Below are 27,899 nucleotides of genomic sequence, written 5' to 3' on the forward strand. Positions count from 1 at the left end.
TTGTTGTTTTGCCTCGGAGTATTAATATCGTTAGGATATATGTAGCGGCACACGAGCTAGAGGACAATTCAAATCATGTTGTTGTTTTGTCTCGTAGTATCAAGATCGTTAGGATACACGTAATGTAATAATAAATAAACTCCGGGCAAAACAATGTCGCCGCTACGTGCAACCATCGAACAAAGACGAATTTGAATTTTCCGACACTCCCCCGGCCAGTATAAATAAATGGTTACCATAACTTAACACAATTATTTGTTTACTATATTTACAATTTGATTACTAGAAACTATATAATATGTTTTAAAATCGGTAATAAAGTTGTATAATGATAATACGTTTAATGAATTTTTTTTGAAAGCTTTATTTATTATTAATGAGGCTGACTAAATTCCATATCTAAATCATTTTGTCAATTTCATTATTCATTATCACATCAAAGCATGCGTTTTTGTAAATCATATTATAATAATGTTTCCATATATGAATAAAAGCTTCACTGAAACTTTCTTATAGAAATGTGTACATTTCTTTTAATTGTGCTTATAAAAAAAGGTAAACTAAAAAGTAAACTTTTGGAAAAAATAGTAATTTCTTTAATATGTAAAATTTAAAATTTTATTGTTATTATGAATTAATATTTGTATAATTTACATTATTATTATTTATAATATAAGTCTACAAGCCACTATAAAAGTCTATTAAGTTAATGTTTCTAAAGCTTTGTGGAACTTCAATTTATAATTTAATAGGTTAAAAAGAATTGGTGCAATTTGTACATTATATAACTTTAAATATCGATGAAAATAGAGGTGGTAAAATGGAAAATACAAATTTAGAAATGTAAACTAAATGTACAGCTCACTTTATGAACTATTATTAATAAAAACATTTATATTTTAAGAGATTATTATATTACAGTCATATAAAATATATGATTTTTTAAATTGCACAAATTCTTCTTACTAACTAATGTTTGTCACAAACTATATATAATGTTCATATTTTCATGTATTTAATAACAATAAGTAATATATCACAAGAAAATGTTAAATACTAAATACATATTTAAGGAACACGATTTTAAAGAATAAAATACTTATAATTTATAACATACTTATGTACATACATATACATACTCTATAATAAATATAACATTTCACTGTACATGAAATTTATAATAAACAGTTTTAGAACGCCTGCGTTCTTGCAATAAATAAATTTTTTTAATTTTTTGTATATCTAGTGATTAATAGGCCTTTTCTATTGCTTTTGAATTTAAAAAATCTTATGATTTATATATTTTAAAAACTTTTATATTCATGATAAAAATATCGTGTATTTATTTTATTGTATACCTACTATTATTTGTTGTTTCATTTGATTCTAATTTGATAGAATTTCTTGAGAAACCTGTATTACTTTGAGCATATAGTTGTAATACTTCTTCCTCAAAAGTAGGATCCAGTAGGATAGCAATACCTTTTGTTCCTGCTTTCATATATTTTTGAAATATGCTTTTAGACACTTCCCATAAAGCTCGATTTTCTTTCAGCACGTCAACAAGTGGTTGTACCATTGGAAATAATGTAGAAAGATTACTAAGAGACAAAATAATAAAACAAATCATATGGAAGACTGAAATTAACTAGAAATTAAGAGAAAGGTTTATAATCTATAATCTATATTTTACTGTCTTCACGAAACATCACTGTCTTTTTTAATTAAGAAAATCTTATCTCTTACAAAAATACTATTCTTCCTTTTAATTATGCTTGTTATGAAAACTAGATCTTAAATCCGATTTTTTGACTTTGAATGTATATTAAAAATAAAAGTATATACATATATTGTACAAAGACAGTTTCTTTTAAAATATACTTACATAAAAAGTGGAAGGACTATATTTGTAATGAATTGAACTTGTAGGTCTGGTATAGATGCTCGTTCTCTATCCATCATTTCTATGGGGGAACTACCCATACTTTTTTCTAAATCTCCTTGTGAAAAAAATTCATCATAAATTTGTTCCTAATGCAAAGTCAAAGAAAAAAAGTACATAAGCTCTTAAATATATTATTGTCTTCGAAATTTATCTAAACTTAGACCTCTACTTACTGCAGTTTTTTTAGAAACTTTCCACTGCTTAGTCTGATCACTAAGATCGCAACATGTCATAAGCATATTAAGAAATAATCTCTTTCGTTCAGAGTCATTTTGGTCAAATTTACTTCTAACCATCTCTTCCTGTTTTCCTACCGTTCGAAAATGACATGCTAAGTCGGTTGCAAGTATATTATTTTTCAGTAGATCTAATGCTTCACTATACTCTTCACTATTAATGTTTTCAAATATATTGCACCCTTCTTTATTTAAAATGCACATGGTCTGCGCAAAATGATGTCTCTGTTAAATGAGAGAATAATAAGTTATATTGTTATCACATTTATGTTCAATTCTTGTTACAACAGTTTTGTTCTTAAAGATAATTTACCTCCATTACAGAACCTTCAGAACTATAAAGACTAGCTAGAACCGTAGAGCGTTTAGTTTGAAATGCATTATTTGTCCCTCTATGATCTATATCATGACATAAACATGACACTAGAAAAACTAAAGCTTCCAAATGTGTCATATAATTCTCATTAATAAGATTTAAATTTTGTATTAATAAGTATCCAAAATGTGCAACAGAAAATGCATGTATCCAGTTATGATACGGTGCATCTCTGTATCCTTTCTTTACATATAATATAAATCTGTAACATTTGTATGAATTAATATTCTATTTCTGTAATGTTAATCTTATGTTAAAAGTTGCATAAGAGAACATAAAACTTGATAGTTCTTTTACCTCGTTAAAGTTGATAATTTCAGTTTCCAATAATTAATAAGACCTAAATCATTAAACATTTTAATTGTGTAACAAGGCATATGTTTGTAAGGTACACCTCTAGGACTAAATTCAAATTTATTAAAATCTTTTATATTATGTTCATCCTTACAACCCAATATCTCTTGAACAACGTCTTCCTCCACCTGCATGCATGATGTTTTATTGGAAATAAGAGCTGATGAAAAGCTGTGTATATTTTAACATAGTCTTACCTTCATGTGGTACATCATTATTTCGTTACTAAGTTTATTTCGTGCTTGAGCATCTTGCATTTTTTTATAAACAATACTATGCATTATAGAAATACCACAATAGATACTAAATGCTGTTGCAACTTCTTCATCAAAGACATCAAAGTATAATCCATCTTTTTTATTACAAAGCTGTGCGACTCCTATAATCACAGTCTTTTAGTTTAAGAAATGAAAAATTTAATTTTTATATTTCTATGTAATAAAATTTATAATACAATTTTTATTTACCTACAATTCCACTTTCATCTCTAATTGGAAAACATAAAATATTTCTAGTTCTAAAGCCTGTTACTTCATCTACACCACGATAAAAAAGAGGATGTTCATATGCATTTCTAATATTAAGCACTTTTCCAGTGGTTGCAACATGACCTGCTATGCCTTGTCCTATTGGTATTCTCATTTCTTTTACAGACTAAAAATAATTGTGTTTATTTTTAAATTTTACTTATGAGATGTAATGTTTCAGTTTGAACTTTAAACTCACTTCTTTCATAGCAATACCATCAAACACTTTAGCAACTAGATCCTGTTGATCAGGATCTAATAAAAATAATGAACAGCGTTCTGCATTTGTCAAGTTCCTGGCTTCAGCCATTATTTCTCTCAATAGATCAGAGAAATCTCCTATTTATTAATATGTAAGATGTAATAAATGCATGGATTTTTAAAGTATTACTTATTTTAACTATGATAATATTACCTAAATGTATGAAAAGTTTCCTAGAAACGGCAAGCAACTTTTGACACTGGTGTTTCAATCGAGTTTCCTCATAACATTTAAATGAATTTAGAAGAAATCTTAGGCAAAATCTACATTAAAGAAAAGATATTTAAATAGGTTGAAAAAAATATTTTTAATTCAATATAATTTTCATGATTTATAAAAATGCAATAATACATGTGTACAATAATGCTTTCTAAGATAATTAGTATTTCGTATAATAAAGAAGATAATTACTTAAAACATTCTTGAACTATTGCACATTTACATGTAGTTTCATTTTCTGTATCATTATCAATCAAAGAAACTAGCAACGCTATATGGTTCTGCTTAGGATGTTGTATAGGAATTGTTAGAAATGAATTTGATACTGGACATATTGGTTGAAGATGATGTAGTAATTCTTCATCAAGCATTGCTATATCCGTAGTAGTTGGCTTTCTGTTTTGTATAGCTTTACGTAAAACATTATTTGATACCTAAGAAAGATTATTTAAAATTATATACATAATAAAATATGAATTATTTTCATCAACTATTAGTTATTGACATATATAATCAAATATCTTGATTATTAAAATCTTTCGATCTAGTAAAAAAAAATGGTTATAATTTTCATATGCAATATTATATCTTAATTTGTATTAATTAACATAAATTTATTTTAAATTCTATCACTTGTATATATCTATAACATACTTTACAATGAATTAATTGCATTGTTTTGTCAAAAGAAGATACATGTGATTTGATTTCCAAATAAAAGGTGAAATGTGTGTGTGTGTGTGTGTGTGTGAGCTTCATAAATTCATGTAGATAATAATCTGAATTAGAACTTTTGCATAGTTCATTTGAAGTTTTATCACTAATGATTTGTTTTGTACGGCTTCTTTTATGTACATTTCTATGAATTCTATTTGAGGATTAGACACTGCTAAGCACTCTCTATTTGCAATATAGGGCAATTCTTGAAACTACTAAGATTAAATCATTAAACTTAAAACAATGATACTCTTAAAATATATAAATTTTATTTCAAACATCAAATATTAAAAAATAAAAGAGTTTAGAAAAGCTCCTAAAATTAATCTAAAAAATTACAAATACTATTTATTTTTTATTATGAGTGTATAAACATTAATCTGTAAAAGGTAAACAATCTTATTATTACAACTTATACTATAAATAGCTGCTACTTACAGGAAACCTTAATTCTCTATCTAAAATTTTTTCTCCTATTACATGGATTACCATCTCCTCTGATTCGACTAAAATTGGTATAAGAAAAGACAATTTCGTGTCTGTTGCAGTTTGTATCTACAATATTGAAAATTATAATTCAAACAATGTTTCTTGTACCACAAATATTTTAATAAATTTATAATGATTCAATTATAGCAAACAATTATATAAAATGTACTGTAATAAATGAAATAAACCTCGCGTTTATATTTATTTTAGAAACATTTTTATAGGAAAATATCTTGATCATCAAAATTTATTATTAATAGGAAATTCCGACTCTTTTAAGAAAAGGCATGCGTGCCGCGAAAAATTGTACACATAAAAATGATGACAGTATTACTCACGTATTTGTTTAACTTTTGTTGTACTTGGGGATAAGAAAGACTACATAGTTCTTCTAGAAGCGAAAGAATTTGTTCCGTCTTTGGCATGTTGAAGTCGATTGAACTCATTTTTAATTAATTCCACCGCTGTTTTTTTTTTTTTTTTTTGTCGATATCAGAATTAGTACGAATCGTATGATTTAATCATATCACGATGTATCAGTCGTGTTTTCTTCAAATTTCATGTTTCACGATACAACATAATAATCGTTTTTGAAAAAGCTCTGCAACTATTTTAATGATTATAAAAGATATCTGTCTTGGTCATTTTTTAAATTTAAATTGACTATCAAGACACGGGACAATTACATACTGCGTAGAGTTACTGCAAACCTCTGTAGAGCTTTGCATTCTGTAGTAGAATTCTTCAATCATGAATAAACAAGTGACGTGCGCAACTAAGGTTTACATCTTATACCACTTTTAAAATTTCTTTTCTTTTCTTTCTGTTTAAAATACATTTTTCTCATATAGGAATTTAATGTTTACAATATACTTGATATAACATGATTGTTATACGGTTCCTTTTAAAATATTTCAATTGTGTTTAGACTATGTTACACTTCATAAAACATTCAAATGTAAATAAAATCATACTGTACAAATGTATGTAGCTTGAATGACTGTTCTAAAATATATTATAAGTGCTACTTTATTGCTTAATCATTAATTGTTAAATCGTTAATTATGCAAATTACTATAATCTTTTTGAACGCATAAATTGTAATATGTACAACATCCGTAAACAATATTTGCATTCTATAATGTTGGTAACACTTTTGAATAATATTTATGCCTAACATGATGCGTCTTTTGTTCCAGAAAAAATATAATAATGTACAAGGTTGTTCGCGTAATTGATAGAGAATGGTGCAAGTGTTTAATAAAAAAATCATGGCTGTTTTAAAAATGGAACATTTTGTAATGGAGTTGCTGATTTAATGAAGCATGATGAAATGCTGTTGTAATATCTTGGTTATATTACAATCAGTTATTTGAGAACGTATTATTTTATTAATTATATGTTAAAAAATGATTTTATAATAAATTTCATATAAGTGTAATTAAGTTCCAAAAAAAGAAGCTGCAATTATTTTTGGAACATAAGTTGTAAGACAAAATAATCTAAAAGCGTTATTTATCGTACATTTATGAAATAGAATAAAATAGATATTTTATAAAATTTACAAAAATGAATATGGAAGATGAATGTAACGTAGCTGCAAGATATCGAACTGTCCGCAAGCATTTAGACAGTTTAGGATACAAACAAGCACTTACATTAGATTCACTTCCTTTGATAGAAAAGTTATTGGCTGATTTGATACAAACAACAGAAAGCTTAAAGCATTTTAAAAGCATTGCTCAAGAAAATATTGAGGTCTGTATCTTTGTAATTTAAAATCTTTTACTTTTAATTTTAATATAAATATGTATTTCTAAAACACCCTTTGTATGAAACAATGAATATACCATTTATACAATAATCATTTAGGGAAATATGAAAGATATTTTAATATCTTTTGATCGAAAGATAATAAAGAGCAAATTATATTATTAGATTTTGTTATTATATTTGCATAATTTAATATTTGTATCATATAAATAGGCTTACACTCAGTTACAATCAACAATTGATCCGTATAAATGTGATAATGTAAGGCTAGTGCAAGAATGTAACCAGCTTCACTTAGATTTGATAAAAGAAAAGGAATGTCATCAAAAGCAGATTAAGGACCTGAAGAAGGAAATATATAAATTAGAGCGTGAATGTAATGATCTTCAACTGGCATCTTCTCGGAATTTACATAGGATTAAAGAGCTAGAAGCTGTATCTGCTAAGAAATCAAAAAGAATTTTGGAACTCCAAGGAAAATGTTTAAAACCATCCATCAGCAATGTTGGCCTAGGTAAATTACTTTTCATTTTTTGATATGTTTGAGATTATTCTTTTACAAGATGTTTGTGATTCTAGAATACGACTTTAGATTATGAATATGTAAAATTAAATGCTTTTAAATATTATCAAATTGTTATTTTTTTACCATTACAGTTTCTAAGAAACGTCCTGTTTTCCCACTACGAAGACCAGTTATAGAAAGTGAACCGTTACCAAAAACAGGAGTTAAAGTTACTCCGTTACCAAACTTGAGTGTAGCAGAACCAAAAATTGTTGATTTATTAAGCATGGCAGATCATAAGATGAATTGTTTGAGTCATGAGGTAACAAAATTGAAGGGAGATCTCTCTTTACAAATTGACAATGTACAAACATTAAAAAGTCAGGTATATTACTGTTAAATTACATTTGCATGAGTTTAAATTGCTCCTGTTTGCATGTAAGAAAATGTATATAACATATTGAATATTTTAATTACTATTAATTAGAACTAACAGTAAAGGATGTATGGGCACTAAATATATGCATGTTTATTTAAATTTGTAAAAATTAATAAAAATTGGTAATAAGAATAGATACAAGTATACTATAGAAATATGTTTATAGCTAACTATGAAGGAAAAAGAAATTTTGCGACTGAAGAAGATGTTAGAAGGAGGTAGACCGTATCTGGCTGTTTCTAAAGATTGTGCCTGTAAAAAAGCAGAAAGCAGTTTTGTAATGTCCAATTATAACAAAGATAGTAATGAATTAAAAGTTCTTCAACAAGAAAAATTGGAATTAGAACAGCAATTAAAAGGTAATCAAACTATGTTGTCTGTTTAATGTAAAATCAAGAAAATTCCTTATGTACGTAACTATATTCTATTACAGAAGCTTTAAATAAACAACATGATGCTATGTCTCAAGCACTTAAACTTGCTGATCGAAATGAGGAATTAGAAAAGGAATTAAGAGATATAGATCACATAGCATTAGCTGTAGAAGCTGATTGTAATTCTGCAGTTAAAGAAAACAATAGGAGAGTTTCTAAATTGCAGGTAATAAATCTTTGTAACGTTTTTAAAGACTACACCCTAATATTTACAATAATAATAATAATAATAATAATAATAATAATAATAATATAATAATATCGTAATTAATAGTTAAAATTTATTGCATTATAATTATTGTTATGGAATTTATATTCCTGCAGGAAAAATTAGAGAATGTAATGGCACGAGTACACGCATTAGAAGCTGAATTAACTGTTGAGCATAGAGAAGTACAAGAATTGAAAGCAGATCTAGAAGCTTGTAAGCTGGAGAAACGTACTATTGAACGTACTTTGGAATCTACATTAGATGAGAAGAAACAGATGACTGACAGGATAAATGAGTTAACAGTGATTGGTAAACAGAACTTTTATTTTCATATAAATATAATTAAATAGTTTCATAGTTAATCAGTATTGCTTTTTTTTTAATAATATTATAGAAAAAAATTTAAATGATGAAATCGAAAGATTGATTAAGGAAAATGAAAAACAAAGACAAGATATTATTCAATTACAATATAGTAATAAATTATTAAAGGAACAAATAAATAGAAGGGAAATATTATTAGACGATGTCTGCATAAATTTGAAAGATGCTAAAGAAAAGGGACGAAAGAATGATTATGATAGAGGTAAAATTATAAAATATAGAATATAATAAGAAAAATAGAGTAATTCTATATTCAAAGATTTATCAATTTATTAAAAATCATCAGGGCAAGGTAGAACAGAATTTCAAGAAGCATATAAAGGAAGAGATCTTCTTCAGAGTATAAACGATGCTGGATATGAAAAAGAAATTGAAATAAATGATGTATGTTTCATGAAAAATATTTCTTTCGTGCACGATAGTTTGGTAATTATAGAAATATATTAACTAATATTTACTTTATCAGTTACAACAAGCTGTGGAGCAACTAAGAAGGGAACGAGATTTTTATAAAAATGAATACAAGAATATCAAGGATAACTATAACAAAACGATTGAAAAAGACCATGTAAAGTGTTACCCGTTTCCTTTTGCACAGTTTTCTTTAATACATATGTAATATTTTATCTTTATTTTTAAAAATAGGTTGACCTATGGTCGCGAATACGAGAATTAAAATGTGAGTTAAACGAAAAGGAAAATGCATTAGATGAATTACAGCGAGAAAAGAAAGACCTGCATCGTGAAAAAACAAATTTAGAAACACGTTTACAAACTTGTAAAACTGAACATAAAGCACCTTATCGACTTTGCAATGTATGCAAACGTGGTGTTGGCTGTAATTGTTCTCCTCCGTTAATGAGAGACGTTGGAAAGACAAAGGTAAAGGGTATGAATAATTTTGTTGCAAAAATTGCAATTTAGAAGATTGTTATTAAAATTACTTTATAATTAGAGAAAATCCTCATAGCTTTATTTGAAATGTTAAATGAATACAATGTTTTTAAGAATATCTAATTAAATTTATAAAAGTAACATTTTTTAGAATATTATTGAACGTCTGGAACATGAACGGGACATTGCACGGGCAGATGTCGATCGTTTAATCGAAGAACGCGATGCATTACGTGAAAGATTAAAGGTAATTCGTAAAGTTTATTTATTGGTGAATATAGGTAAATTTGTTATTATAAATGCTCTTTATCGTGTCATATGAGAACATGTTATCCACTTAACTCGGAACCCACGCTCGCGAGAATATATGAGAATGGTAATAGCGTAACATGTACTCTTACTACTACAATCAAATGTCGCTTGTCATCTATGAGTTATTGTTAGAAATATAATTAAGCGAGAACACAGAGCGGTTTGACTGTCGCCGAAGCACTTTAAATTTGATGTCACGACATCAATTTCATGTACTTGCGCGCTCCCGAAGCTTCAAAACAAGCAAGCACACCCGGTTCTGTTTTCACATGTAGCTAATAACATTTTCTTAATATCTGATTTCTATCTTTTCTTAATATCTTATTATCTATCTGATTTCGGATCGCTCTTCTGTGAGTACGTTGAATATAAGAATAAGGGACAAGGAGAGTAATTGAGATACAATAAGACACCTCACAGAATTCGTATTTGGAGAGAGAGATCAGTTTTAAAAAATGCAAATTAATTCAGTTCTCGTACTGCAGTGGCTGGATCAATTCGGACTTGTCGGCAAACGACAGTAATTTCATATATGGCAAATTCATTATGGAAATTTGTAAATTAGATGGCTGCGGAAGCACATACATCTGAACAACGTCGTCTAAAAGAAAATTTGACCGACGTTGAAACTCGATTGAAACAGATAGAAAAAGAACGACAAGAGCTTTTACTTACGCAAGGAGCACGAAGAGCAACTATCAATGGACTAGAGGATCAATTACAAGATTTGCGAGAAGAATTAAAACGGACTAAGCAAGAATTAGGAACTCAAAGAACACAATACTTTCAACTTCGGTATTACTTATTAGGTTGTCCGAAAAGTGTTTTTCTTTCACAAACACGTTTCTTACAACGATGCATCCTTATACAAACATAAAACTTAATCTGTCGAACGTTGTGATCTTTATTTTGATAGAACAAACTTGATCATACGTAATTCAATAAAATAATATAAAACGGAAAATGTTGTGCATCCATTATTTCCGTATAGAATGAAAGATACTTTTCGGACGACCTAATATTTTTCATGAAAGAAAAACTTTGTAGAGAATATAACACAGAAATATTTCCTTATGATTTTCTTTAGTATTCAGTAGATACATATACATAATTAATAAATATGATAGAGCTCTACAAGATCAAACGGATCAGGCTTTGGGAGATGCTCAGAATCAATTGACACAGTCGGAGTCCGAACTGAATAAGACGTTGGACCGTAATAGAACGATGGAACGGCAGCAGTTGGAGTTAGAAAATCAAGTGGAAGGATTACAACAAGAAATTAACAATCTTAAAGCAAATATGACACATTTGGATCACGAAAAAGATCAATTGCTAGTGAGTAATAGATACAATTATATTGCAAAGTATCCAACGACATACTTACGTATGATGTAATGAATAAGAGAATTTTGTTAGATGGTATTGGACGAGAAAACAGAAAGGATAGCTACTCTAGAAAAAGAAATTCTGATGAAAGAAGAACAACTAATAGGAAGCGAGCAACAGATTCACGATCTGCAACACAAAAATCAGTGAGTATCGTATGTATTTATAAAATTTGACACATTCTAGAAAATCTTATCAGCTTTCAGAAATCTAATTACTATATTCTAAAAGAGACACCATAAATTGTATATATTTACAAAACATTGGCAGTAAAGGTGATATTTAATTATTAGATTTGACAAAAGTCTTTTCGCATACATTTATAATAGAGTAATACTAAAAATAAGTACTAGAATTATATTAATACGAGTATATCTGTATAACAAATTTTAAGACGGTATAGACTTAAACTATGGAATTAAACGAAAGATTTCATAGCACTAGGATATTAAATAAATAGAAATTCGAGGAATTTACACGAGATTGTTGAGAACATTTTACGCGCAGCCTTTATACAACGTTATTTACACATAATATCTAAAAAAAAATAAAAAAAAAAAATGCATATCAAATAGTTCATTTTATCATCACCATATGCTATAATATTATACGCAGTCTGACCTCTTTACTTAAAAGTTTATCGACTTTACTCTTCCATTGAGAAACTTTGCTAAACTTACTGTGGGTGGCTGACAACCACCCAGGGAGAAGAGATTATTACTTTCTAACTCAGAAATTTGTGGACCGTCCGTGATTCTTTTGTATCCGGGTCTACATTCGCATCTTGCCCTTGGCTCTGATCCTTCGTTCTTCCATAAGCTCTGTTTTGGCATTCTTCGTGCAACCAGCCATTCTCCTGCAGTACACGGACCTTGTGTATATAATTTGTAACAGGTTTTATTTATTTCCACCATTCCGGGCGTAGATTCGCAGCTAACATTAATTTCTTCGGAACATTTTTTCGAATCGGTCAGTATATTTATACATCCACATACTCCATTGTAACCGATTCCATCAACAGATGGTCGTATATTATAATCATATAAAACAACTTGTCCGTTCGGACATGGTCCTCTGGTTCCTATTTTGTAACATGTCTTTTCTTGTGAAAAATATAGTCGACCCCGTTTACAAGGCACAGGAATACAAGTCGTCGAATTTATTAGCATGTAGCCGTTTTCACAAGGTCCTTTTGTGTAAAGTCTGTAGCAAAATCCATTTTCATAGAGAACATGACCTGGCTTGCATACACACTTAGCTTGAACTATTTCTTCATTGGTTATCGTGTTTGTTACAATAAAGTGATGCCCTTGCGGACATGGACCGATACCGCCTGTGTTAATAAACGAGTACAATATAATAATGTAAAGTAACAATAAATAGTAGAAAATTGGAAGAAGCTTATGCATCATGCGTATTTTGAATCGTCTTACCTAATTGATAACACATCGCAGTTGGTTCATGGTAATGAGGTAATTCAGAGTGACAGCCACATACGCCACCTGGTAAAAATAATTCTCCAGGTTCCGTACATGGGCCTTTAGTGTAATGTTCGTGGCAACCACCCACACTACCCGCCCAGTGATATCGTCCAAGTTCTCCATTTCTAGAGCAGGAACATACCGTTAGTCCGTCTTCATCTGTAGCAAGGAGTTCACCTTTTGGGCATGGCCCTTTGCTATATTTGGGGTAACATTTGCCATCCCTAGGCCAGTAGACTTCTCCTTTCCCCGTACATGGCTCTGGATCATGACAGACACCCCACCTTTATTAAAAAATAAATTAAATTTAGAGGGAAACTTTTTATGTTAGTTACACCGTACGAAGATCTGTTAGATTCGTTATATCGTAATACCTAGACTTGCCAGAAGTCTTTGGAACGGGTGCAAAAAATTGTCCTTTTGAGCAGGATGCTCTCGTATATATTTTATGGCAAAGAGCGTCTCTAGGAGATTGCACGGTTCCTGGAGGACATCTACATTCAGCTACAGTTCCACCTCTACCTGCAGCTGGACCTAGTTCCATTGTCTCTGGGCATGGTGCTCCAACCTGTCAAACAAGTCTATAGTCTGTTAAATTATAATTATAAATAGATTATTTATTATATTTCTCGACCAAGTAAACTCAATGTCGGTCGGTTAAGTAAAAAAAGAAAAGAAACACGAGAAGCTGCTTCTCTAATGTACATTCTATTGAGAGAACTCGAATGACTCTGTAAAGAGAAATGCAGCACCTGCCTGGAATATTTTGTAACACTTTCCATCCGGCGGCCAAAATAACAATTGCCAGCCACGTGGTTGAGCGGCGCAGGGATTGCTTGACGGATCTGCCCATGGTGGAGGCATTATCGCTGACTTAACGCGAACAATCGACGCGAACCAGATAATTACCAATACATCTGGTAAAGCGCTGAAACGCATTTAACGAATTCATGTTTAGTTGAAATTGAAATTGACGTATAAGATATTAAAATGGCATTCTGAAGTGTTTAGGGATAACATACGTACAACAGGTTTGCTACATGTTTTTAGAATTTAAATTAGAATTTGTAAGGAATTGTATAAAATGATATTACAGGAAAATGAGGTTTGAAGTTTCAGGTTTTGGGTTTCATCTCGGTCGAGCACTTGAAACCGGGAAACACCGATTGCGATAGAAAATGTTATCGCGTATTCGTGTCTACGTATGTCAAAATCGAGGGTAGTGGTAGAACAGAGCAAAAGCACGACAGAAATAAAATGACCATACTTTCACTGTTTCACTATGGCAATGGCATTGTCCCTGGTGGCAGGGCTCGAGATGACGACATGCATGTAGAATAAGAATACCATTCTCTATATATGTGCCGTATTACTGTTGCAAACTGAAAGCAAAAACACTTTTCTCTTTTTTCTCTTTTGACTTTACCCATTTGTAGACGGAACAAATAACTTTAAACGACATTTTTGAATTAGATTGGAATCGGTAATCTTGTAAAATTAAGCTCGAATGTATTAAAATTATTTGGTAGAAGTTGGAAGTTTTTCTAAAAATAGAAACGTAATATAGGCAAGGAACGTTCTATCACATCGATTATGAACCATCGAAGATCATGGCGTGTATTTGATCCTGGCGATTACGCGCGCTTTTCTTCCCAAAATCAAGGAAACGATTACAGGATACAAGAAACCTTGGCACTTAGATCCTGATAGTTGCTAGACAAGCTTTCTTCGATGCAATAACTTTCCATTGCGATAACGGAACGAGTTTTGTCGATTGTTCACTAGTGTTTTATTAATTTATCGCGCTCTGTTTATAGACTGGTGTTTCGAATAGAATCGTGGTACTCTTGGTTGGAGAAAACGTTTGATTCGTTATTTGACAGCGTAGATTGTAGTATTATTAGAATTATAGAATTACGTAAATTACGTAAATTACGTATATGTATATTCTAACGATCTTCGTATTTATGGACAATATCATGTAAATATGGATGAAAGTTTTAGTGTTTCCGAGGAGTATATTCTCAAATCGTCTAAATTTTACGGTAAACAAAATGGGATTATTTCACGTGGTTGCGGTTTGTAGGAGCTGCTCATTAAGGAAAGTCGCACGGTCACCGGAGAACTATCGCGGAATGTCGAGCTTCCTTTTCTTCCTGTATAATTATTAGTCTTCATTGTCAAACTGGTGTGACCACTTGGAGCAAATAAAAAGTGAGAGTACTAGAGATTTAGTAAGGTAAGGCAATCTCGGTTACGCATTCTCTTCGTACACGTGTCTTGTTTATAGCCACACAAATAAATATAATATAGGTATATTACACGTACAACGCTCTATTATTAATTATTAATTATTAATTTGCTGAATTATTTGACTTAATTATTTGCTTCGGAATTTAGATGTAGAATTTCTGTTAATTTAGAGCTAAATTTACAACTAACTAGAACGAGTCGCACATCCTACGCTTCACTTGGATTTGTTGAATTTTCAAAAAATTATGTCACTTCCGTTCAAGTATTTCGGTTCTGTTTATCCAGGTTCTTACAAGCAAACAGAATCAGACTCGAAATCTCTAAAGTCCGCGTTAAACATTCTAAAGAGAAATAAAAGTTTTCGTAGAAAAAGAAGGAGAAATAATATCTGCGTCGATTAATTACCGGGATAAAGAGGGGCATGATTTGAAGATTTTATCATTTTTATAGTACAAACGTTCGATAGTTCAATATCAGTGAATAATCTCATAAGCGAAAAGTAAGGATATTTCTATTCGAACGAGACGTAGGATTCGCATCGATTCGTACGATCATTCGTAGGATCAACGCGTTTTATTAATTGCTTTTATTAATTACTTGCTGAGAAACGGGGGAGTATTGCGTGAAAACTTTCACGTTAACTGCATTTTAATACGTAAACGTATCAAGATAAATTACTATGTTCATTTAGCCGACTAACTGAGAGAATTTGACCGGGATTACGTAAACGCAGAGTTTTGAATTTGTATTCTTAAATTACTCGTAAAGTTGCTTTCGTAACTCTTCGGTGAGTGAATACCATTGAATTTAACGAATTCAGGAGATCTTTTCGAAACGAAGACTAGGAAGGGGTCGAAGTTACTAGAATTTTCAAATATTTCCCAATTAACAATCGAATATCGAAAAAAAGTGTAACTATAGTGACACAGTTTGCAATAATGACGGCAGTGTTCCGTACAAAATTATTAGTGTGGGTGTTTGCTTCGTCTCTTGCATTCTACTTACTTTGATATTACTCGGGAGTAGCAAGGAATGTACGAGGACAAATACCGTCGATGATATTTATTACGAGAAGAAACAACGATCATGAGTTCCTTCAAAGGTTATAGTTGTCTGAATCGTAACGACGACGGACGATATAGGTATGATTTTTCTATCATTTGTTTTCCCATTGTATTGCTATATGCGTATTATGTGGATTACTATTATTGAATCTATGACAGATTTCTTCCGCCCCCCGCCTGCCCTCCCCTCTCCCCCCTTCGAAGAAAGAGGATTTATTTGCCTCCGTTCTTTTTCATTTTTTTTTAAACTACTTAAAGACGATTTTTTACTAACACCGTAATACCTTCGGGTCCATTTCGTTTACTTCGACTTTGAAGTTTAACGTTAATTTGCGCAGCTAATTTCGTCCAAATAAATGGGTTTCATTTGCAGATCTTTTCATAATCATCTATATACATACATACATACATACATACATATGTACATATATATTTATACCCTATGGGTATTTCATATTGATGTTATCTCATATCGCACATCTATTATTTGTCGTCTGTTGTGACATAACTCGTCCCCATTTCACGTTGGTCCACTGTTCGATGTGTTCGTAGCTGTTTCGCGTCTCAGCCTACCTTTCAGTTTTTATACTCGTTACATAATAGTAGATCTGATAAAAATCAGTAGCGTTATGCCAGTAGCCGGACGCATTTTTTTACAACCGAACACTTTTACGATCTAGCCGTTCGTTGGCGGGCAGTTCGACTAAATTAGATTCTAGGATACTGCTTGCACCTACTATATACGTACTTGTGTATCTTCGAAAAGCATCGACATAATTGTTTAACTTGTAACTTTCATTGCCAACCAACTTTCTCCTTATTCACGCGGTTAAAATGTAACGATTAGCTGTCGTTCGTTCAGTTAGACAGATGAAATTTGTCAAGTTTGACGCGGTTGTTGCAAACATATCGGCTATTCGAAACGAACGTTAGGATTTTCTCGCTTTGTTTCTCTTTCCTTTTGTTCGAATATTTTTTCGCTGCTTCTCGTTCTTAATGAAGCGTATACTTAGCATACTGTCAACTTTGTTCGTTTCGTCTAATTTCATTCGATGATCGCTACTGCTATTTCAACGATCAAACTGTGCCTGTCTTGCCGGTGTTTTAAATACCTACGTGACATTTCTTTCATATTCAACGATTTACACCGATATCATGCCCATAAACCATTAAACCGAATAACAATGATATTTTCATATCGATATTCCACATCGGTATAAATAGTATCTGAGAATGGAATTATTTAGCGACATTTAAGTTAAGTTAAGTTAAGTTAAGTTCGATTAACAATCTCCGTGTATACTTTCACGACAAAATTTGCAATTTCTCGATGTTTCAATTTTCTCTTAATTTTAGCAAAACAAATCAGTTGTTATTTGAAATTCAATTGATCGAATTATAATAATTTTCCATAAAGCTTCTCGTAACTGTTACCTTCGTTAAAATAAATGTCTATATAAAGTAAAGTTAATTAACGAGTTTAACTAATCTGAAATTCTACCTAACGAACCTTCGTTATTAGAGTAACTCGGCTCTTTCATTGTCTTCTTTCATTGCATCCCGTTGTGTCCTAGTTAAGCCGCTCTAGTGGCAAGATTATGTAACAAAATCGATGTAATCGACGAATAACATGAAATTAAATTAAACCGAAGGATCTCTCGCAAAGATCAGGTCTTGACATTTATGTTAGAGAAACGAAACGATCGTTTCGAGATTAGTCATGTTGCCGTTATGCAACTTTCACCGTAAACACACACAACAGAACATTTAACCTTCTAAAAAGTAAGAAAAGAATTTTTATAAGAAATATAAATATATATAAATATAAGAGTTAATTAAATACAAGAAGGTAAAAATATTTGGTAGATGGTTAAACAAAACGATGTTTTCAGAGCTACCAGGTAATACGTATTCTTATAAATATTAACGAATTTGTGCGAAATCGAAATTCCACGATCTATTATTGCGAGAAAGTAACGAGCATTGCCTTTCATGAAGTTATATATTTGAAGTTAATAATTGCGTTTCTTGGTACGAGTTTACCAGCCACGGTATCTCTTTATAGTATGTTCGCTTTTTAATCGTATCGTTGCATCGTCTTCACGATACAGGCGAGTTATCGGGTATTCGACATTGATATATTTTAAATGAAATATGCTTTCACAACTCACGACTCACAACTCGAAACAACACAACAAATTGCCTACACTCTGCGTATATTATTTGCGCGTAAAAGATGAAAATCTGTTAAAACTCGTTGTCAGAGTCGAGTGAATATCTTGTCGATGTCCTTTTACGCAGATTTAACAGCACCCTAACGAAAGGGTAAATTTTTGCTTTTCCTCCATACGTATATTACACTTTTTGTACTTAATTCGACAATTATGCGACGATCTATGAAATGATTATAAAACGACGTATCCAGACGAGAAAGAATAACAGAGAAACAAGTATTTTATTTGTATTATTCGCTGATCTAACATAAATGAAATCGTCCGTTATCGATACTGAACGATATTGAAATTTCGATTCGTAGAAAATAAAGAAAATTGTAAACGATGACTTACAATGTGGTTCTCATGGTGAAGGCGATTAAGAATGTAACTTTTTGGTAATCACATGACAGATATTCGCGAAAATTGATCGTGTCGTTTTATCGCGGCCCTTTGACATGCTGCGATCGACACGAGGCGCGCACGAAACGAAGAGCGGCGATCGTGTTAGTTGGAGCACCGCGGCAACACTGAACATCGACTTGGAATCAGCTCCGCGGCTTCGCGCTGTTACCTAACTTGCCCAAGACAAGAACCGAATCTCCTAGACCGGCACTCGTCTCACTTTTTTTTTCGTAGGTTCGTTCTATCTGCGAATGGATGGCGATTACGTCGAGCAAACAGCCGAAATAAAATTCTCAATCGCGCATAGCACAAGCTCTGCATATCGTAAACGGCTTCTCGACTGCGTACGGTCAGCACGTCACGTTCCTTAGTGCAGAAATCCGCCGTCGCGTATCCGGTTCGATACGGGCGAGAATCGGACAGGGATCCATGATACGACGACAGTTGGACGGTTCGATGGGGGCAATAAAGTTTCGTGCGTGGGTTTTCGTAACGTTCGACGCACAATGGCAATGAAATCATGCTTGAACATTTTCCAATCCGTTTGAAATCTGCCAGTACCTAATAATCTCCTATTTACGTTTTACGTTTAATTACTACGGTCGAATTGCGACACGCGGTGTGACCACGTGGATCCTCTGTAAAATCGATTTGCGAACGTACCACCTATCAGATTAGGTAGAGACCTACCTTAATTCTAAATAATTCTAAATAAATTGTACTTTCGCGGAAACGTAAAGACAGAAGAGGCGAGTTTTTGTTATCGATCGAAAGTGTCTCGGATCTAGGAATCGGATTTGTGCGTGTAGCATCGCGTGACGAAGAAAGCGAAGATAGCGGGATATATCGAGACTAAAGGATCGAGTGTAGGTTTTCCCCATTTACATAGATATCGACTCTAGTCGATGCAGTCGATATAGCCTCCGTCGAGCATTTGCCAGTCGTGAAATTTTCTTCTCCGAAGAAAGAACCGGGTACTTGGTACTTTCGTCGTCTTACGACCTCCGGAAGGTCGCTACGGGCATCCAACTCCGCAGGAACGCGCTTTCGTCGACTGAGTTGCGCGTTGCATAATTCGAAAAGAACGACAGCCAGAGTCCGGCTGGATCGACCAACGGAAATCGCCATAAACCCATTCGCGTCTCTCGGATCCTCGTATACGGACCTTTGAATCTGTTAAACGGTAGTTAGACGTATCGTCTCGTTGTTTGCGGTACCACTTTCCTAGTAAATTTGACAGCTTGACACGATCTTTGTCGCGATACGTCTTCCACGTTTCTTGTCCCAAATGGACGTTCTTCCTCTATTCGTAGGATGGCCGATGACCGATGGCCGATCGCTCGATTAAACGACATTAAGCTTTTTCTTCGTATTAAACGAGCGTGCGAGTGTTTTTAGAAACGCTCTGCGACTCGTTATACTCGTTACGTCTGGTAAAAGTTGAACCAAACCAAATAATTTTTATTCGCTTTATCTCAAAATCCATTTCTACGAAGATCAAGCTTCCGCTTACGTGACGATACGTTCTCGTCTTCTTTCTCTCGTTAAGAACCTATATATAGGTGGTTTTTATCGCTACTGCTTTCCTTTCGGTAACTCGTAGAGTTATACGAAACGCATTGACGGAAACCGATCCAACACCTGTTCCTAGAACATCGATACTAGTTGCGAGTGTCGAGGAAATATTTCATTGAAACACGGTTTACCTCTTCTCTCGTCACCCGTACTTTGCGATATTTCTTTTTCTTTCTTCTTGCTTTCTCGTATTATCCTCCAAATTATATTCTTACTACAGCGTTAACGGGATGGTTAACGGGATATTGGAAAATACAAAATTTATACAAAATATAGCAAACAATAGGAAGAGAAACGTACAAAGAGCAGTCTAGTTCACGTATTATTGTATTATTACGACGACGACGACGACGACGACGACGACGACGACAAATACTAGTGTAGTTTCAAGTTTAAATAAAAGTTTAGTAACTTTCATCTATTTACCCATCTTAAGATTATACAGCTCCGAACGACACCAGAAACTTGAGTCGTTGGAACTCAACTCGATCTTGTCCCACCGCCTAATAATATTCAAATACTTGCATTCCCTCTCGCGTCCTTCAATTTTTGTCTTCATCTTGCTCTCGTTTCCATGCAGCGGAAACACTTTTAACGCTCGAAGAAAATCTTAAAGGCTTGTATGTACATTTCGTAACTCGAGGATTAAATCGACTCATTGTCAGAATTTCGGAACTCGTGGCGAGAGCGCGAGTAAAACGGAAGAAAACCAGCAGCTTGGACGAAGAAAGAAACTAACTCTGTAGGAGGTGATACCTTTTGTATTTATTTCGTATATATTATATTATATAATACGAATGTTTTTTGCAAACCGAGAGACATTTTGGGAATGCGACTTTTATACGAAGATTCGAAACGAGGCGACGAGCAGAGGCTCTGTTTCAGAGAGAATCGTCTAATCTCTAGGATCAACGATTCGAACACGTTACAACGTACAGTTGGTACAAGCGTAGAGTAACCTCGCGTAGTATGCATCCTGTTACGAGTGCTTCTCACGTGCTTACGTCCCCTGCGTTTCGAGAAACCGTGCAATGCCCTTTGCCTGTTGTGGTAAAGGTGAATGGCATCCTTAAAAGGGCCGTTCGTTCCGACTTTCCGACATTAAGCAGCGGTAGATAGAGAATCGTGGCCAGGCCAGTCGATCGGCATAGATGCCGACTCATTGGTTAAGGGTTTAGGACAGGGCGATGCACTCTGCCGTGTGAACCATTTCGTGAACTTCCGAACACCGTGTTTTCCCACGTGCTGCCTAGCTTCGTTTCTTCGGTAAGTTTGCTTCTTTAGTTAGACGGCAAGTTAGACGGGAGGACGTTTGATCGATTTTACGTAATCTGGACGTAACAAATTATAGTTTGCTCTGGCAATAAGTAAGCATGCGAATACGTAATTATTCCACGAAATAACGAAATTTCATTGCTTAACACGACGTATTTTGGCGTATCCGGGTCACGATCGAATTCAAAGGATAGAACGAACTTTGCCACGATACCTATCCAATTACGTGGCTACGTTTCGTCATATTCCGAGGTCAGATCTATCACGATAGCTCGGAAATTCCACGAAAGAAATTCGAAATGAAGCCTCTTTCGTTCTTGTCGCGGCTTCGATTTCAGGGACGTTCTTCAGGACGAACGATCAACGAGAATGAAAGTACGTGTCGCTGAATGACGGTGTCTAGCGGAACGAGACGCACGCGGATGACCTTCGCGATCGCGCCAAAACCTTGAATCTCTTCTCGTTCTTAATTCTTCTTTAGCGCCTGTTTCGTTCTTCTCCCTTCAAAGACTATTGCCCGCGAAGAAAAAGAAGACGAAGGAAAAGCGCGAAACTTTCTTATTTCGTAGAAAGCGCAAGTTACTTGCCACGCTTATTAAATTATCGTAACACCGATTCATCGAGAGTGCTGCTGATATACGCTCGCGTCGTGATTTCTTTTTGCTTCTTCGGCGATGTATTATACGCGCGGTAAACGTAACTGCGTAAATCGAACGTTTCCAACGTTCGATTCGCGATTATGAAAGTACCTTGTTGGAAAATAAGTAAACTTTTACCGCAACTAAACGAGGGGGAAACGAACAGCAGCGAAGTTCCGCGATAGTTTCATCGGTCGCGTACGACGTATACGACGAGAACATGCGTTTACACCAACACCATAAATTGCTGCATTTTCTTCCTTTCTCTTTTATCAATCTTTTCCGTACGTTTCGTACGTGCGTATATCTCTTCCTGTATCCGGCGGATGCTGGTTCTCCACGATCCGTGTATTACTCGTATAAGATATAATTCGATACCTGAAATCGATATCATTAATGTATTTTCAGGATAACGGCAAGATATTTCGAATCGTTGAATATTCTTATTTAGCCGTTCGAGTGAAATGTTGCATAGAGCGGTTATAACGTAGGATGGGCATTACGAGAACGTCCGCCCTGACGAGTACGAGCCTCTGCTGCTTTCTACGTTGCTCTTCCTATTTCTCTTATATAGAATAGTTCGCTTTCCTGCGGCCGACGCGCGATGTAGCTGGAATTGGTGAAAGAAAGCGAGACAGATAGAGAAATTCTTCCGTCTAATATTTACAGCAGGTGTACGCGCGTTGCATCTTCGCGTTGCATCGATCAGATCCGACGAAATCATCTTCCATATGTTAAAGTTTTTAAGAGAAAACGAGCATCCGTCCTATCGTCCATTTATTTCACTTTGCCGGCTATTCGAATTACATATTCCCGATCCCGATGTTACCGCTAATGAAAATTCAAGGGTTACGCAATCTACCTATCATATCGTATTGCATTGGAAACTAGTATTCTTCTCGTCGCGTTTCTTCGCCGGGTCCGTGACACAATTCCGCTTGTTCTTATCATACGGTTGTAATCGATCCTTCGTCCATTGTGCCACTTTACGTTTATTTTAAGTGCCGCGTACATTCTCCGCGTCTTCGTGTTACGTTATATCCAATTTTTCATAAATACCTGTTATCTAAAATAATTTCAGCGTATTCGTTAAGATTCGTGTCGCTAAGATTCTAACAACGTATCGTATAATACCATAAAAATATGGAAACATATTTTCCACGACGTTTATTTGACATCACGCTCGATTATTTTTGAAAAACCGTAAAGAAACGCACTTACGAGGCATTTGTGCGTATCGGGTGCGCGCGCGAACGGTTTCCAGCAATACCACCGCAAACGTCTCGAGGTTATTTTCACTTTTATCGTATAGAGGAAAAGGCGGCATCGTACGGACACGGATGATCGAAGGAAGCTGCCGCGCGCCGACCCGGTATCCAGCAAGCGCACGTCGAGATGAGAGAAAGTCGTGTCTGTTCGATGAACAGGCCTCTCTCGGACTTTTTCCTTTTTCAATTCCTGCTACTATGCGCCCTATACTACGCGTTATTGCCGCTTACATAACACGCGGACGCGTAATCGACACGCGCGGATGATCCACGATAGATGATTACGTTGTGCCGTAGCGCCGATCCTCTACCATTTATCTCGATTATCCTTACGAAATGCCATTTTAATATATTTCATTAGCTATATTTTTATCCACCGCAGCTAAAACTGAATTTTCGTAGTATCAGAAATTTCAGCATTCCGTTTGTCGTCTGTCCGTAGCCAGCTTCCACGGTAGCTTTTTATCACGGTACGATTTTTATACAGACAGAATAAACAGGCAGGCGAATTTATTAGATCGTACGGATAATACGTGTCCGGATATACGTTAAATATCGTTTAAATCAGGACACGTATTCGCTGTAGCGTGTAATTGAAAGGCATTAAAGTGGCGATTCGTCAGTAGTTAGAACGTTTTAATAAGAGACGTGCAGCGATGCACGTTGCTACTCGATATCGGCTTTCTATCGCTAGTTTCTTCCCTCCTTGCGTATTCGGCTTTTTCTCCCTAATAAAGTCGTTCTCGCCGCTACGTGATACACAAACGAAACGAAATCTGGCCACGTAAATATTTCTTCGAGGAGCAAAATTACGCAACTTCGGCACGATAGCTGCCTAATTCGTCAACGTGCTCATGCTGCCCTTGTCCTCTTTCCGAACAACGGAGAACGTGGCTTGCGCCACGAGGGATGAGCGTGTGCGATTCGCATAACCGAATAGACACGGATTCGATATTGAAACTTTGACGCACGGTATTCATTCACCGTGTGTGACAGGTTTGACGAAAACACTCCGCTCCTATTCCACCTCTATGCCTACTACTTACTCATCTATATTTGATACAGGTTTCGTTACTTCTCTGTTACGTTTTGAAACGCTCGATCGAAATCTTCTTAAGAATTCCTTTCGTACATCTTTCATAACACGGTTCGACCAATTCGACCAATTCATTTACTCGTTACTTTTGTCGCAATGTCAGAATATGCGTGGATCAAAGCGCGGATCAGGACAGACAACTGAGATCGATGCAACTGGAGGTAGAAAATCTTCAACGACAATTGCAAACGGCGTCGTACGACAAGGAGAATGCTATTCAGGAAAATCGACGAATACAGGACGATTTAGCCGCGGCTACCTGCGAAGTGAGAAACCTGCAATGCGAAATAGAAGCGTCTCGCGCCGAATCCTACGATCTGAAGAGACAGCTTCAGACGTACGTTAGCGAGGTCCGCAGAGCCGAGGAACTCCTTAACAGAAAGGTGATTTTACCGTTACGAAATTTATTACTTTTTCATTTCTTATAACAACTTTTTCTACTAGCAAGAATATGTTTTTCATTAACTATGCACAAGTAGCTGGTGGAAATATTTTTATTTCACAGATTTGTATTCTTCCGTCGATATGTATCGCATAAAATGTTGATTGAAAGATAGCAAACAGGCGCACTCACGATTCTCATCGATTTTACCGATTTGATTTTATAAATGATATTACGTTTATATTATAATAATATTATCCTTTGGTATAAGATCTGTCGTAAATAGTATTCGTCCTATTGTCGGCGTTGCGAAAGTACGATGAAAAATAAATATATTTCCTGGTTATTGATACATTAGCTTACAAAAGAACTAAAGTCACGATATAAACAGTATATCGTACAAACATTGGTAAAACTAAGTATTATCGATATTATTCATTCGGAAGATAATACAATACTTTACGTTAGTTCTTTCCATCTTTTTCACCCGACTATGCATTTCTTATCAAATATGTATAAATGTCAAATACTACTATCTAGCAATACTCGTAAGATCCATCCACTTCGCAGGAAAATGAAAGAACAGAAATGTTAAATCACTTCAGAAGTCTAAGTTTGGAAGCAACCGTTTTAGAGAACAATAACCATAGTTTGGAGTCTGAAGCAGCCGAAGCAAGAGGAGCACTGCAATCGGCTAGGGATCGACTGTTGGATTTAGAACGACAATTGGCGGACAAGGATAGTTTAATAAGAGGCTACGAAACGCAGGTTGGCCATTTTTTTAATAATTTTCATCTTCTCTATTCTATATCGGACAAATGTACGAGTTTTGATAGGAAACTTGTACTTCGATAACCCGTGTCCGGCCAATGTTATACGCTGATTCAAATTTTTTAGATCAGTGAATTGACCCAAAGTGTGGCCAGTATAGAAACACAATTGCGTCAGCAAGGAGAACAGAGGCACAGAGCAGAAGCTGATTTAACCGCTGTTAGAGATTTATGTATGAAATTGGATCAGCAGAAAGATACACTTATGCAGCAATTAGATGATAAAGATGCGCTTAAAACACAGGTAAATATTCATGGATGAAGGTATTCCGATATATGAATAAATGTAACGAATATAGGATAAAGGAATAAAAGTAATTTGAAATTCACGTTCCATCTTCAGTATGATATGCAAATTACTAAATTAAAAGCGGAGCAAGCCGTAATTCACGATCAAATGAGTAAAGACTGCGCGACGGTGGAGCGCCTCGAAATGCTATTAGATCAAGCAAGACAGGAATCTATAACTGTGCAAGCTAATAATCAGGAACTCCAAAACGAGGTGTCCAGATTGAGACAGAAAATGTCTGAACTTCAAAGTAAATTGTAAGAAGCTTAACTATTATCTAGAATGGTTAAGTATCAGTAGGATAATTTTCCCAACTAAAACGATTAACAGGTTTCATGGCCACGGAAAAGCGAGGCGATTGTTTCTTGAACCTTACCGTTGTTAGCGAAAAAGTTTCTGGCATTTTAATCCGTTAATCCATAACCTATGAAACCTGTTAATTAACAACACGTCAACGTATGCTAACCGCAATGTAATCTTTTTTCTTTATCTTCTTTAAACGACGCAGATCTTCGGAATCGACGAAACTTCGGCAATATCAAACTCAAGCTGCGGAATATTGTAAGCAAATCAGCGAACTACGTAGACAAGTTACGCATGAAAGATTTGATCGTGCGAGGAAAGAAGAAGAATATCGTAGCAGGTACGTACATATCGGGAACTCGGAATAGACGAATATTTTGTTCGTTATATCGTTTTTAGATATTCGGAAGGTCTCCCTGATCCACTCGTCCAAACTCCGCTTCCCAGTCAAACTAACAATCAAATTCCTAATGAGACAATCGATGCAAATCACAGGTAGAAACATATTTGATCAAGTAGTAACGACTTTAGATGCAGAGGCGGATTTCTTCGTTGTTTCCATACAGTGTGTCATAAAATTGATATTTTTCCTGGACGCGTTTCTCCGTTTTCCGTTTTTCGTTTTCCGTTTTCGTTGTAAAAAGTCCAAAATTTGAATTTCAACCAAGTCATTTTCCCCCTCTGCATTATTTTCTCGAGTTCAAGTGATAAAAGCGAAAACTTAAACTGCCAGGCAAGTAGACTGGCTGAAGAAACCTTACACCGCGATCCCCAAATATCCTCGTACACATAGTGGCACGCGATCGGTATTCGAGAGACATTCTTTTCCCTTGGATTGCAAGTGTTTGCCATCGAAAAATGTCTTGCACCATCCATCGTCGAACAAATCGCCATTTGCGCCTTGTATTAACGAAGCAGACGTCTCGAAACAGAATGATTTTAACAAATGTCCAAAGCCTTTGTGATTGTACTAAAAACATATTTTGTATATGTCCTGTAGTAGTAGTAGTATAGCCCTACTAGTAATTTTAATACAATATTTCTTTGCATAGAAATAATAAATAAATTTCAATGCTACGTCAAAGAGTATAATAATTTAAATCTTAAATTTATTCCTGTGAATATTATTCACAGGACAGAAATGCTTAACTTAAATGCTTAACAGCAGAACTCTTAATGCTTTCCACTCGTTCAAATCTTTTTCGTTTTTTTTTATTTACAGGTCTTTTAATTCAACGCCAGACAGTTTTAACGTAGATTCAAATGTGGTCATATAAAGTCGTTTAACCTACTCTAATCAATATAGATATTTACAGAATGAAACAAGCAGAGAATGCGATGGTCAGACTGAAAAACACGGA

At 34.2% G+C, this 27,899-nt stretch overlaps 3 protein-coding genes across 9 annotated transcripts; 1 reads left to right on the top strand and 2 right to left on the bottom strand.

Annotated features, from left to right (window-relative positions):
• Window positions 1–998: 998 nt before the first annotated feature.
• Window positions 999–5,673, bottom strand: LOC138189600 (cGMP-dependent 3',5'-cyclic phosphodiesterase). The gene is made up of 12 exons (XM_069131661.1): window positions 5,464–5,673; window positions 5,075–5,191; window positions 4,112–4,353; window positions 3,854–3,963; window positions 3,638–3,777; window positions 3,379–3,565; window positions 3,109–3,290; window positions 2,855–3,039; window positions 2,495–2,759; window positions 2,119–2,406; window positions 1,886–2,031; window positions 999–1,601 (listed from the first exon to the last, which is right to left on the bottom strand). The coding sequence occupies exons 1-12, from the start codon at window positions 5,569–5,571 to the stop codon at window positions 1,343–1,345; spliced, it is 2,229 nt and encodes a 742-aa protein (XP_068987762.1). The 5' UTR covers window positions 5,572–5,673; the 3' UTR covers window positions 999–1,342.
• Window positions 5,674–5,777: 104 nt separating this feature from the next.
• Window positions 5,778–27,885, top strand: LOC138189592 (centrosomal protein of 135 kDa). Of its 6 annotated transcripts, none has more exons than XM_069131640.1 (21): window positions 5,778–5,905; window positions 6,325–6,883; window positions 7,112–7,412; window positions 7,556–7,788; window positions 8,009–8,201; window positions 8,276–8,442; window positions 8,601–8,796; window positions 8,882–9,073; window positions 9,158–9,255; window positions 9,338–9,439; window positions 9,517–9,753; window positions 9,917–10,012; window positions 10,643–10,872; window positions 11,205–11,415; window positions 11,497–11,612; window positions 24,838–25,117; window positions 25,687–25,884; window positions 26,014–26,190; window positions 26,290–26,492; window positions 26,744–26,878; window positions 27,761–27,885. In XM_069131640.1, the coding sequence occupies exons 2-21, from the start codon at window positions 6,695–6,697 to the stop codon at window positions 27,813–27,815; spliced, it is 3,609 nt and encodes a 1,202-aa protein (XP_068987741.1). In that variant the 5' UTR covers window positions 5,778–5,905; window positions 6,325–6,694; the 3' UTR covers window positions 27,816–27,885. The 6 variants fall into 6 exon arrangements, with proteins under 6 accessions (XP_068987741.1, XP_068987745.1, XP_068987746.1 ...); XM_069131644.1 differs by having other exon boundaries at window positions 7,556–7,725; XM_069131643.1 differs by lacking the exon at window positions 5,778–5,905 and adding an exon at window positions 5,988–6,108.
• On the bottom strand, window positions 11,730–16,399 carry LOC138189604 (uncharacterized). Of its 2 annotated transcripts, XM_069131667.1 has the most exons (5): window positions 16,206–16,399; window positions 13,704–13,875; window positions 13,322–13,515; window positions 12,900–13,231; window positions 11,730–12,799 (listed from the first exon to the last, which is right to left on the bottom strand). In XM_069131667.1, exons 1-5 carry the CDS (start codon window positions 16,286–16,288, stop codon window positions 12,096–12,098), a joined length of 1,485 nt encoding a protein of 494 aa, XP_068987768.1. In that variant the 5' UTR covers window positions 16,289–16,399; the 3' UTR covers window positions 11,730–12,095. The 2 variants fall into 2 exon arrangements, with proteins under 2 accessions (XP_068987768.1, XP_068987767.1); XM_069131666.1 differs by lacking the exon at window positions 16,206–16,399 and having other exon boundaries at window positions 13,700–13,869.
• Window positions 27,886–27,899: the final 14 nt, after the last annotated feature.

This window comes from Bombus flavifrons, chromosome 2 (assembly GCF_040668555.2).
Source record: "Bombus flavifrons isolate JBK064 chromosome 2, iyBomFlav1_principal, whole genome shotgun sequence".
Taxonomy (NCBI): Eukaryota; Metazoa; Arthropoda; class Insecta; order Hymenoptera; family Apidae; genus Bombus; species Bombus flavifrons.